The 12,722-nt window shown below is 52.7% G+C and overlaps 1 protein-coding gene across 3 annotated transcripts in view; it reads right to left on the reverse strand.

The window, feature by feature from the left end:
• Window positions 1-12,722, reverse strand: part of LOC127587239 (transcriptional regulator Erg-like) — a 64,939-nt gene that overhangs the window by 6,820 nt on the left and 45,397 nt on the right. For all 3 annotated transcript variants that reach the window (XM_052045505.1, XM_052045507.1, XM_052045506.1), the window contains exon 2: window positions 8,665-8,864. In XM_052045505.1, coding sequence (XP_051901465.1) covers window positions 8,665-8,864 — 200 coding nt within the window. The remainder of the gene's footprint in view (window positions 1-8,664; window positions 8,865-12,722) is intronic.

Here is a 12,722-nt window from a genome sequence, read left to right on the forward strand (position 1 = left end):
GGGGTGGAGGCGGGTGTCAACCTCGGGGGGGTCGGACGCGTCAAGTGGGACAGGCTAGTGCGGACCCGACAGGCTGAAGGGCCCTTATCTCCTCTTACCTGATCTCCGACCGGGCCCAGCTCCCTCGTGAGGCAATCCCCAAACCCCCGACGTCTCGACCCAAAGCATCCCAACCTTCCTTAACTGTCTTACCTGATACGATGCGGTGTTGTAACCGTGTGGACCACAGAGTCCTACAGGACGGAAAACAGGCCCTTCGGCCCAACTGGTCCCTGACGGCCAAGATTCCCATCCCAGCCAGTCCCATTTGCCTGCATTTGGCCCGTATCCCTCTGAACCTTTCCCATCCATGGACCTGTCCGAGTGTCTTTTAAACGTTGTTAATGTACCTGCCCCACCCACTTCCTCTGGCAGCTCGTTCCACACACCCACCACCCTCTGGGTGAAAAAGTTGCCCCTTTTAGATCTCTCCCCCTCTCAACTTAAACCTGTGCCCTCTAGTTCTTGATTCCCCAACCCTGGGGAAAAATACTGTGCACATTCACCCTATCGATGCCCCTCAAGATTTTATAAATCTCCATGTTCACGGTAGTGTAGCGGTCAGCGTGACGCTATTACAGCGTCAGCGACCCGGGTTCGATTCCCGTCGCTGCCTGTAAGGAGTTTGTACGTTCTCCCCGTGACTGCGTGGGTTTCCTCCGGGTGCTCCGGTTTCCTCCCACATTCCAAAGACACACGGGTTAGGAAGTTGTGGGCGTGCTATGTTGGCGCCGGAAGCGCGGCGACACTTGCGGGCTGCCCCCCAGAACACTCTACGCAAAAGATGCATCTCACTGTGTGTTTCAAAATACGTGTGACTAATAAAGAGATCCTATCTTATCTTATAAGCTCACACCTCAGCCTCCGATGTCCCAGTGGGAATAAACCCAGCCGATTCATCCTCTCCTGACGACCACAGCCCGTTCCAGGCAACATCCCAGTGAATGCCGGTGAAGAGAAGGTGCAAAGATTTTCCAGGACGCTGCCTGGATTGGAGAGCATGTCTTATGAGGAGAGGTTGAGTGAGCTGGGGCTTTTCCCTTTGGAGAGAAGGAGGGTGAGAGGCGACTTGATAGAGGTGTACAGGATGATAAGAGGCATAGATCGAGTGGACAGTCAGAGACTTTTTCCCAGGGCGACAATGGCTAACACGAGGGGGCATAATTTTAAGGTGATTGGAGGAAGGTATAAGGGGGATGTCAGGGGTAAGTTTTTTACACAGAGAGTGGTGGGTGTGTGGAACGCACTGCCGGCAGAGGTTGTGGGCAGATACATTAGGGACATTTGTGGGGGCAGATATATTAGGGACATTTAAGAGACTTGTAGATAGACACATGAATGACAGCTCTGTTATAAGACTATTGAACGGTCCCCTAGTACGATAAGATGGACTCTTGACCTCATGATCTACCTCGTCGTGGCCCTTGCACCTTATTGTCTGCCTGCACTGCACTTTCTCTGTAACTGTGACACTTCATTCGGCATTCTGTTACTGTTTTACCTCGATGCACTGTGTAATGAATCGATCTGTACAGACGGTGTGCAAGACAAGTTTTTCACTGTACAAGTGACAATAATAAACCAATTCCAATTCAATTCAACCTTACAACAGTGAGATGGAAGCTGTCCTTGAGCCTGGTGGTACATGCTTTTGGGCTTTTGTATCTTCTGCCCGATGGGGAGGGGAGGAGGAGGGGAGAAGGGGGAATTTTGACTACCTCACCCTCGTCCGGATTAAACCCCACCTGCCACTGCTCTGCCCAGCGTCCGAGCGGATCTGTCCCTCTCCATCCTTGGACAACTTTCTCCGCTGCCCGCCAATTCCTAGCCTCGTCTACCGACCTGCAGATCAGACCGTCCGCGCCTCATCCACATCACAGGGCACTACAGCGCAGAAACAGGCCCTTCTGCCCATCCAGTCCCTTCCAGCCTGATCTTCTGCCTACCCGCACCCGGACCATATCCCTCCAAACCCCTCCCATCCATGTACCTATCCAAACCAATGTTACAATTGACCCCGCGTCCACCACTTCCCCAGGCAGCTCGTCCCACACTCGCACCTCCCTCCGAGTGAAGAAGATCCCCCTCAGATTCCCCTTAAATATTTCACCTTTCACCCTCAACCTCTAGTCTCACCCAACCTGAGGAGAAGAAGCCTGCATGCGCTCATAATTTTGTCAGCCTCTGTCAGATCTCCCCTCATTCTCCTGCGCTCCAGGGGATAAAGTCCGAACCTCTTCAACCTTTCCCGATAACTCAGGTCCTCAAGTCCCGGCAACATCCGTGTAAATTTTCTCTGCGCCCTTTCAAGCTTATTGATATCTTTCCTGTAGGTAGGTGACCAGAACGGCACACAATGCTCCAAATCTGGCCTCACCAATGTCTTGTACAACTTCAACATAACATCCCAACAATGATGAGTTGGAGTGCAGGAAGGAGACAGAGAGCTTAGTGACATGGTGTCATGACAACAACCTTTCCCTCAATGTCAACAAAACAAAGAGCTGGTCATTGACTTCAGGAAAGGGGGTGGTGTACATGCAACTGTCTACATCAATGGTGCTGAGGTCAAGAGGGTTGAGAGCTTCAAGTTCCTGGGAGTGAACATCACCAACAGCCTGTCCTGGTCAAATCACGTAGACGCCACGGCCAAGAAAGCTCACCAGTGCTTCTACTTCCTCAGGAGGCTAAAGAAATTTGGTTTGTCCCCTTTGACTCTCACCAACTTTTACCGCTGCACCATAGAAAGCATCCTATCTGGATGTATCACAGCTTGGTACGGCAACTGCTCTGCCCAGGACTGCAAGAAACTGCAGAGAGTTGTGGACACAGCCCAGTGCGTCATGGAAACCAGCCTCCCCTCCTTGGACCTCTCGCTGTCTCAGTGAAGCAGCCGGCATAATCAAAGACCCCACCCATCCGGGACATTCTCTCTTCTCTCCTCTCCCATCGGGTAGAAGATACAGGAGCCTGAGGGCACGTACCACCAGGCTCAAGGGCAGCTTCTACCCCACTGTGATAAGACTATTGAACGGTTCCCTTATACAATGAGATGGACTCTGACCTCACGATCTACCTTGTTGTGACCTTGCACCTTATTGCACTGCACTTTCTCTGTAGTTGTGACGCTTTACTCTGTACGGTTATTGTTTTTACCTGTACTACCTCAATGGACTCTGTACTAACCCAATGTGTAATGAATTGACCTGTACGATCGGTATGCAAGACAAGTTTTTCACTGTACCTTGGTACAAGTGACAATAATAAACCAATTCCAATACCAATTCCTGTACTCAATGCCCTGATTAATGAAGGCCAATGTGCCAAAAGCTCTCTTTACGACTATATTGACCTGTGACGCCACTTTCAGGGAATTATGGATCTGGATTCCCAGGTCCCTTTGTTCTAGCCCACACCTCAGTGCCCGACCATCCACTGTGTAAGTCTTACCCTGGTTTATCCTCCCAAAGTCATTTATATTCTGTATATCACCAGCAACAAGGGTCCCAGCACCGATGCTGGCGGGCTCCCCTGATTACAAACTTCTAGACAGTAAAACAACTTCTACCTCCCACCTCTTCCTTCTCCGACCAAGTCAGTTTTGGATCTGATTAGCCAATGCATCTTGGATTCCTATTTGGCGTAATCTTCTGGACCAGCCTACCGTGTAGGACGTTGTCAAAAGCCTCGCCAAACTCACTGTATATAAGGTTTCTTTATTAGTCACACGTACATCGAAACACACAGTGAAATGCGTCTTTTCGCGTCGGGTATTCTGGGGGCAGCCCGCAAGTGTCGCCACGCTTCTGGCGCCAACATAGCACGCCCGCAACTTCCTAACCCGTACATCGATGGAATGTGGGAGGAAACCGGAGCACCCGGAGGAAACCCACGCAGACACGGGGAGAACGTATAAACTCCTTACAGACAGCGGCCGGAATTGAACCCAGGTCACTGTCGCTACATTATCAGAGTCACCCATCGATTGTCTTAACAGCCTGACTGTAATCAGTATCCTGACTGGCTGCATTATGGCGATTCGAACGCGCAGGAACGTAAGAAACCGCAGAGAGTGGTGGACTCAGCCCCAATACATCACGGGCACATCCCTCCCCCACCGTCAGTGGTATCTACAGGAGGTGCTGCCTCAAGAAGGCAACGTCTGTCGTCAAAGATCCCCCCCACTGTCCGGGCCGTGCCGTCTTCTCACAGCTCCCATCAGGCAGGAGGTACAGAAGCCTGAAGTCCCCACACCACCAGGTTCAGGAACAGCGACTTCCCTTCAACCATTCGGTTCTTGAACCGACCGGCACAACCCTAATCACTGCCTCAGTACAGCAACACTGGGACCACTCTGCACTGCAGTGGACTTTGTTTTTGTTCTAATTGTTCTTTCTTGTAAAAATTATGTTTAATTTATGTTTAATTTATGTTTTTCTTGTGAATGTTGTGCCTCTGATGCTCTGTGCCTGTGATGCTGCTGCAAGTAAGTTTTTCATTGCACCCGTGCACACACGGACTTGCGTGTCTGACAGTAAACTCGACTTTGGAATTAGTCCCTGCCTTTCCAACTGATCAAAATTCCTATCCCAAAGAATCCTTTGTGACTTGGAACAGACCCCAGTGGTTCGGCGCGCTGGCCTTCACTGGTCAGGGCACTGAGTACAGGAGTCGGGACGTCCCGTTACAGCCGTACAAGGCGTCAGTGAGACCGCACTTGGAGCACCGTGTGCAGTTCTGGTCGCCCAGCTATAGGAAGGATGTCACTGAGCAGGAGAGGGGGCAGGAAAGATTCACGGGGACTTTCCCGGGACTGGAGGGCTCGAGTTATAAGGAGAGGCTGGACAGGCCGGGACTGTTTTCCCTGGAGCGAAGGAGGCTGAGGGGTGACCTTATGGAGGTTTATAAAACCACCAGGGGTGTAGATAAAGTGGACGGTCACAGCCTTTTCCCCCCAGGGTCAGGGAGTCTAAAACTTAGAGGGCACAGGTTTTAAGGTGAGAGGGGAGAGATTTAAAGGGGCAAGATTTTCACACACACAGGGTGGTGGGTGTGTGGAACGAGCTGCCAGAGGAAGTGGTGGAGGTGGGTACAGTTACATTTAAAAGACACTTGGACAGGTCCATGGATGGGAAAGGTTCAGAGGAATATGGCCCAAACACGGGCAAATGGGACGGATTCAGGTCGGGACATGGGTTGGAACGGATGAGTTGGGCTGAAGGGCCTGTTTCTGTATGATTCTCTGATCGCAGTGGCAGACTTTCCTGGCTTATTGTTACCGCCGTAGAACATGAAACATCGAACCCTCCAGCACAGGAACAGGCCCTTCGGCCCACATTGTCTGTGCTGAACACGATGCCAAATTAAACTAAATCCCTTCTGCCTGCATACGGTCCGTCTCCCTCCATTCCCCACACATCCATGTGTATGTCTAACAGCCTCTTAACCCCCTCTATTGTATCTGCCTCCACCCCCACCCCTGGCAGCACATTCCAGGCACCCACCGCCCTCTGTGTAAAAAAAACCTGCCCCGCACATCTCCTTTGAACTTTCCCCCCTCTCACCTTAACTGCAAGCCCTCTAGTATTAGACATTTCGACCCTGGGGGGAAAAGGTATCGGCTGTCTACTTTATAAACCCCTATCAGGTCTCCCCCCAGCCTCTGCCGCTCCAGAGAAAACAACCCAAGTTTGTCCAACCTCTCCTTATAGCTCATGCCCTCTAATCCAGGCAGCGTCCTGGTGAACCTCTCCTGCACCCTCTCCGAAGCCCCCCCACACCCTTCCTGTAACAGGGGCAACTAGAACTGCACACAATGCTCCAAGTGCGGCCCAACCAGAGTTTTATAAAGCTCTCATCTTAACCCTTATTCCTACATTCTTGAACCCTCCAGTCTCCCGGAATCTCTCCCCCGGCTAAGGATGACGCAAAGATCTCCGTTAGAGTCCTAAACAACTCATTAACAGATGACTTTTATTTGCAGGGGATACCAGAATGTTATTCAGGACCTCGAAGCTTGGACTCACGTGGACTAACCCCTGTGGCGCTAATATTTACCTTTGCGCGAAAGTCATTCGACCCCTGAAAACGGCTTGAGCTCACCTTCATTCCGTTATCCACTGAATGGGACACAGCGGTCCCCACCAGCAGAATATCGACCAGTTGCAGAAATGGGCAGAGAAGCGGCAGATGGAGTTTAATCCGGGCAAGTGTGAGGTGTCGCACTTTGGGCAGTCAGATGTAAAGGGACAGTACACTGTTAATGGCAGGACACTTAGAAGCATTGATGTACAGAGGGATCTTGGGGTCCAAGTCTAACACCCCCTGAAAGTGGCCGCACAAGTATACAGGGCGGTAAAGATGGCGTACGGCACGCTTGCCTTCATCGGTCGGGGCGTCGAGTACAAGAGTCGGGAAGTCATGGTGCAGCTGTACAAAACTCTGGTCAGGCCACACTGTGTGCAGTTCTGGTCACCCCTGTTACAGGAAGGGTGTGGGGGGCTTTGGAGAGGGGGCAGGAGAGGTTCACCAGGACGCTGCCTGGATTAGAGGGCATGAGCTATAAGGAGAGGTCGGACCGACTTGGGTTGTTTTCTCCGGAGCGGTGGAGGCTGAGGGGAGACCTGATAGAAGTTTATAAGATTATGAGAGGCACGGATAGAGTAGACAGCTGGTATCTTTTTCCCCAAGGTTGAAATGTCTAATACCAGAGGGCGTGCATTGAAGGTGAGAGGGGGGTAAGTTCAAAGGAGATGTGCGGGGCATGTTTTTTCACACAGAGCGCGGTGGATGCCTGGAATGTGCTGCCAGGGGTGGGGGTGGAGGCAGAGACGACAGAGGGGGTTAAGAGGCTGTTGGATATGCGGGGAATGGAGGGAGACGGACCGTGTGCAGGCAGAAGGGATTTAATTTAATTTGGCATTGTTTACGGCACAGACATTTTGGGCCGAAGGGCCTGTTCCTGTGCTGTACTGTTCTGTGTACCTGTACGTTCAAGAGGCAGATGGTCCCAGTGGCGCAGTGGGTATAGCCGCTGCCTCCCAGCCCTGGAGACCCAGGTTCGATCCCGACCTCCGGTGCTGCGTGTGTGTGTGTGTGTGTGTGTGTGTGTGTGTGCGCGCGTGTGTGTGCATGTGTGTGTGTGTGTGCACGTGTGCACGCCTATGTGCAGTCAGCACGCTTTCCCGTGACCCCGTGGGTTTCCCCCGGGGGTGGGGGGGGTGGTCTCCTAGGGTTGGTGGGTTAATCAGCTGCTATGGATCATGCCCTGGTGTGTGGGTGAGGGGGAGAATCTCGGGGGGGAGGAGTTGGTGGGAAGAAGGTGGTCCAGGGGACGTTAGCGGGGCAGTGGGATCAAAGGGGCAGCATCTTCTGCCTCATCACCCCCTGTCTGTTGTCTGTTGCCTCTCCCTGTAATAATGGGCCATTTTGGACACAGCTGTGGTACAGAGAGACATCCTTCTTTGTGGAGGAGAGTCACAGCATGAAACAGGCCCTTCAGCCCAACCAGTCCCTGCCGACCAAGATTCCCATCCAAGCCGGTCCCATTTGCCCGCGTTTGACCCGTATCTCTCTGAACCTTTCCCGTCCATGGACCTGTCCAAGTGCCTTTGAAACATTGTTAATGTACCTGCCTCACCCACTTCCTCTGGCAGCTCGTTCCATGTACGGACCACCCTCTGGGTCAAGAAGTTGTCCCTCAGGTTCCTATTAAATCTCTTCCCCCTCTCGCCTTAAACCTGTGTCCTCTGGTTCTTGATTCCCCAACCCCGGGGGAGAAAGGCTGTGTGCATTCACCCTATCGATGTCCCTCGTGGTTTTATACACCTCTATAAGGTCACACCTACACTCCAAGACATAAAGTCCCAACCTGCCCAACCCCTCTCCATAACTCAGTCCCTCGAGTCCCGGCAACATCCTCGTAAATCTCCTCTGCGCTCTTTCCAGCTTAACGGCATCTTTCCTATAACAGGGCGACCAGAACAGGGTCCTTTTCTCTCCGCCTCCCATGTGGCAGAAGATACAAAAGCCTGAAAGCATGTACCACAAGGCTCAAGGACAGCTTCTGTCTCGCTGTTATAAGACTATTGAATGGTTCCCTAGTACAATAAGATGGACTCTTGACCTCACAATCTACCTTGTTGTGGCCCTTGCACCTTATTGTCTGCCTGACTGCACTTTCTCTGTAACTGTGACACTTTATTCTACATTCTGTTACTGTTTTTACCTGTACTACCTCAATGCACTCTGTACTAACTCAATGTAACTGCACTGTGTAATGAATTGACCTGTACGATCGGTATGCAAGACAAGTTTTTCACTGTACCTCGGTACAAGTGACAATAATAAACCAATTCCAATCGCAATTCCAAAACTGAACACAATACTCCAAGTGCGGTCTCACCGACATTTTGTACATCTACAACAGAACATCCCAACTCTTGTATTCAGTGCCCTGACCGATGAAGGCCAGCGTGCCAGAACGGGAGGCACAGGGAGAGGAGGACAGGAGAATCCGGTGTTCCGGACATCATTGGGCTGGGAATCCTGTGAGCGGCCTGTCAAGTCTGTTGCTCTCCAGATGTGCAGCCCACCAACCTCTCCAAGTTGCAGATGTTGACTCACCTGGTTCCATTCACCTGGTCCACCTCCTGTTTCACCGTCACCCGAGTGGTTTGGCTGGTCCAGTCTGGGTCTCCGACCTCCGGACTACCCTTGGCTGAGTGTGTGTAGACCCCGGCAGGGATCTCGGGTTTGATCAGGTGCCCTGGGGTGTAGGAGGATTCGTAAAGGCCCTGATTCTCACTCACAGCGTTCAGAGCCTCCTGTCAGATAGAGAGAGAGGGAGAGCGGGGGTTACACAGTGGTAAACATCCTGACTCCCCATGGCTTGTTCCGGGAATGCGTTTACTCCGGCTCGCATTGGCAAGGATGGGTATCGGCTGCCAGTGGCCTGTCCTGTCTGGAATGCCAGATGTGGAGGGGAGGGACCTCGAAGCAGGTAAGGGAGACCAGATGAGTTGGAACAGGTGAGGGGGAGTGAGGGGTGAACAGGTGAGGGGAACGGGTGAGGGGAAGTGAGGGGTGAACAGGTGAGGGGGTACAGGTGAGGGGGGTACAGGTGAGTGGGGAGCAGGTGAGGGGGTACAGGTGAGGGGGGAACAAGTGAGGGGGACAGGTGAGGTGGGTACAGGTGAGGGGGTACAGGTGAGGGGGTACAGGTGGGGGGTATGGGTGAAGGGTGAACAGGTGAGGGGGTACAGGTGAGGGGGGTATGGGTGAGGGGGGGTGGGGGGAACAAGTGAGGGGGACAGGTGAGGGGGTACAGGTGAGGGGGTACAGGTGAGGGGGTACAGGTGAGGGGGTACAGGTGGGGGGTATGGGTGAAGGGTGAACAGGTGAGGGGGTACAGGTGAGGGGGGTATGGGTGAGGGGGGAAGTGGGGGGAACAAGTGAGGGGGACAGGTGAGGGGGTACAGGTGAGGGGGTACAGGAGAGGTGGGTACAAGTGAGGGGGTACAGGTGAGGGGGTACGGGTGAAGGGTGAACAGGTGAGGGGGTACAGGTGAGGGGGGTACGGGTGAGGGGGGAAGTGGGGGGAACAAGTGAGGGGGACAGGTGAGGGGGGAACGTGAGGGGGTACAGGTGAGGAGGTACGGGTGAAGGGTGAACAGGTGAGGGGGTACAGGTGAGGGGGGTACGGGTGACGGGGGTACAGGTGAGGGGGTGAACGGTGAGGAAAAGCCGGAGAAGTCTGCAGAGATTTCCAGGCAGCGGAACGGGAAAGAGGCGAGAAGACGCGAGAGTGCTTGCCAACTCCGAATCTCCTGAGCTCGGATCTTTCCCGGAAAGCAGAGCAACAGGATATGGGAGCGTTCCAAGACTTCAGATCTGCCCTATGGGTGCCAGGATGTTCAGGAAGCAAGAGCTTCCTCTCGGCTGAATCATTGCGCTGACGTACAACAGAGCTGACAGCCATTCAGTCCATTGGCAAGAATATTATCCCTCTTCACAAAATCCCAGCTCCAACAATCCCAAATCACAAGGAAAGCGATCACAAGGAAGGCGCGCCAGCATCTTTACTTTTTCAGGAGGTTCGGCTTGTCACCGAACACTGGAACAAACTTCTACAGATGTGCTGTTGGAAGTGTCCTGACCGGTTGCATCACGGTCTGGGACGGCGATTCGAATGCGCAGGAACGTAAGAAGCTGCAGAGAGTCGTGGACTCAGCCCCAATACATCACGGGCACATCCCTCCCCCACCGTCGGTGGTATCTACAGGAGGCGCTGCCTCAAGAAGGCAACGTCTGTCGTCAACCATCTCCCCCCACCGTCCGGGCCGTGCCGTCTTCTCCCAGCTCCCATCAGGCAGGAGGTACAGAAGCCTGAAGTCCCCACACCACCAGGTTCAGGAACAGCGACTTCCCTTCAACCATTGGGTTCTTGAACCGACCGGCACAACCCTAATCACTGCCTCAGTACAGCAACACTGGGACCGCTTTGCACTATAGCGGACTTTCATTTTGTTCTAGTTGTGTTCTTTCTTGTAAAAATTGTGTATAATTTATGTTTAATTCATGTTTTTCTTGTGAATGTTGTGTCCCTGACGCTCTGTGCCTGTGATGCTGCTGCAAGTAAGTTTTTCATTGCACCTGTGCACACACGGACTTGTGCGTCTGACAGTAAACTCGACTTTGACTTTAAACTCACCGCTTCCTTGTCCGTAACCCTCGTGGGCCATGAGGTGCGGTCAGAGAGAGAGCTAGCACAGAAACAGGCCCTTGGATCCACAAAGTCTGTGCCGACTATGCCCCTCTTTAAAAAAAAATCTGCCTTCGTTCAGTCATAGAACGTCAGACAGCGCAGGAACAGGCCCTTCGGCCCACCATGTCTGTGCTGAACATGATGCCAAATGAAACTAAATCCCTTCTGCCTGCACACAGTCCGTCTCCCTCCATTCCCTGCACATCCATGTGTCCGTCGAACAGCCTCTTAACCCCCTCTATCATAACTGCCTCCACCCCCACCCCTGGCAGCACATTCCAGGCACCCACCGCTCTCTGTGTAAACAAAACTTGCCCCGCACATCTCCTTTGAACTTTCCCCCATCTCACCTTCAATGCACGCCCTCTAGTTTTACCCAGGGGAGAAAAGATTCTGACTGTCTACTCTATCTGTGCCTCTCGAAAACCTCCATCAGGTCTCCCCTCAGCCTTCGCCGCTCCACAGAAAACACACGGTAGCGTAGCGGTTAGCGTACCACTATTACAGCGCCAGCGATCGGCGTTCGATTCCCGTCGCTGTCTGTGAGGAGTCTGTACGTTCTCCCCGTCTCTGCGTGGGTCTCCTCCAGGTGCTCCGGTTTCCTCCCACATTCTAAAGATGTACGGGTAGGCTAATATGGGTTTAAAATGGGGTGGCGCGGACTCGTTGGGCCGCAAGGGCTTGTTACCATGCTGTAACTAAAATTTTAAAAAAATTTAACACAAGTTTGTCCGACCTCTCCTTATAGCTCACGCTCTCTAATCCAGGCAGCATCCTGGTGAACCTCTCCTGCCCCCTCTCCAAAGCCCCCACACCCTTCCTGTAATGGGGGCGACCAGAACTGCACACAATACTCCAAGTGCGGCCTGACAAGAGTTTTACACAGCTGCAACGTGACTTCCCGACTCTTGTACTCAACCGATGAAGACAAGTGTGCCGTACGCCTTATTCGTGTTGTGCGGACGCTAGTGGTTAAGTTACCGGATTAGCAACCCAGAGACCTGAGTTCAAATCCCGCCAGTGCCTCTGTGAAATCTTCCTTTGTCACCTTCAATGTTAGGAATCCACCAGCGGATAGGGTAGTGAAGAAGGCATTTAGTACGCTTGCCTCAAAGGCCGAGGGATCATAAGAGCTGGGACGTCACGTTGCAGCTGTACAAGGCGTTGGCGAGACCGCACTTGGAGTACTGTGTACAGTTCTGGTCACCACACTACGTGGCCACAGTAGAGATCGGGCAGAAGAGGCTCACTGGGATGTTGCCTGGAACAGAGGGCTGTGGTTATCAGGAGAGATTGGACAGGTAGGGTTCAGTCAGAGGCTGAGGGGTGTCCTTATAGAGGTTTATAAAATCATGAAGAGCATGGATCAGATGGACGGTCACTGACTTTCTCCCCCAGGGTAGGGCAGTCTAGAGGCCACAGGTTGAGAGGGGAAAGACTTAAAGGGGCAAGTTTTTCACCCAGAGGGTGGTCCGTATGTGGAACGAGCTGCCAGAGGAAGTGGTTGAGGCAGGTACATTAACAATGTTTTCAAGGCGCTTGCACAGGTCCATGGATGAGAATGAGGCGGCGGGAAGTGGGATTGGAGTCGATAGTATCCACACTCAGCACGAATGAGTTGGGCGGAAGGGCCAGTTTTAAGTAGGAACTACTCTGGTCTCTCTCGGAGAGTTGAGTGTGGCACACCCTTGATTAAAGCTCTCGTTAGCTCTCGTCCGACGTGATCGATCTTTGTTCGTGACTATGATTCTCGGACCACTTCAAGCACCATTGAACGTCAGTACCCTCTTCTGAGCTGTCAACCTTCCTTGTTAAGGAAACAGAACCTAGGATATCGAACAGTCCAGCACGGGAACAGGCCCTTCGGCCCACATTGTCTGTGCTGAACACGATGCCGAATAAATCTAAATCTCTTCTG

This window comes from Pristis pectinata, chromosome 39 (genome assembly GCF_009764475.1).
Source record: "Pristis pectinata isolate sPriPec2 chromosome 39, sPriPec2.1.pri, whole genome shotgun sequence".
NCBI lineage: Eukaryota > Metazoa > Chordata > Chondrichthyes > Rhinopristiformes > Pristidae > Pristis > Pristis pectinata.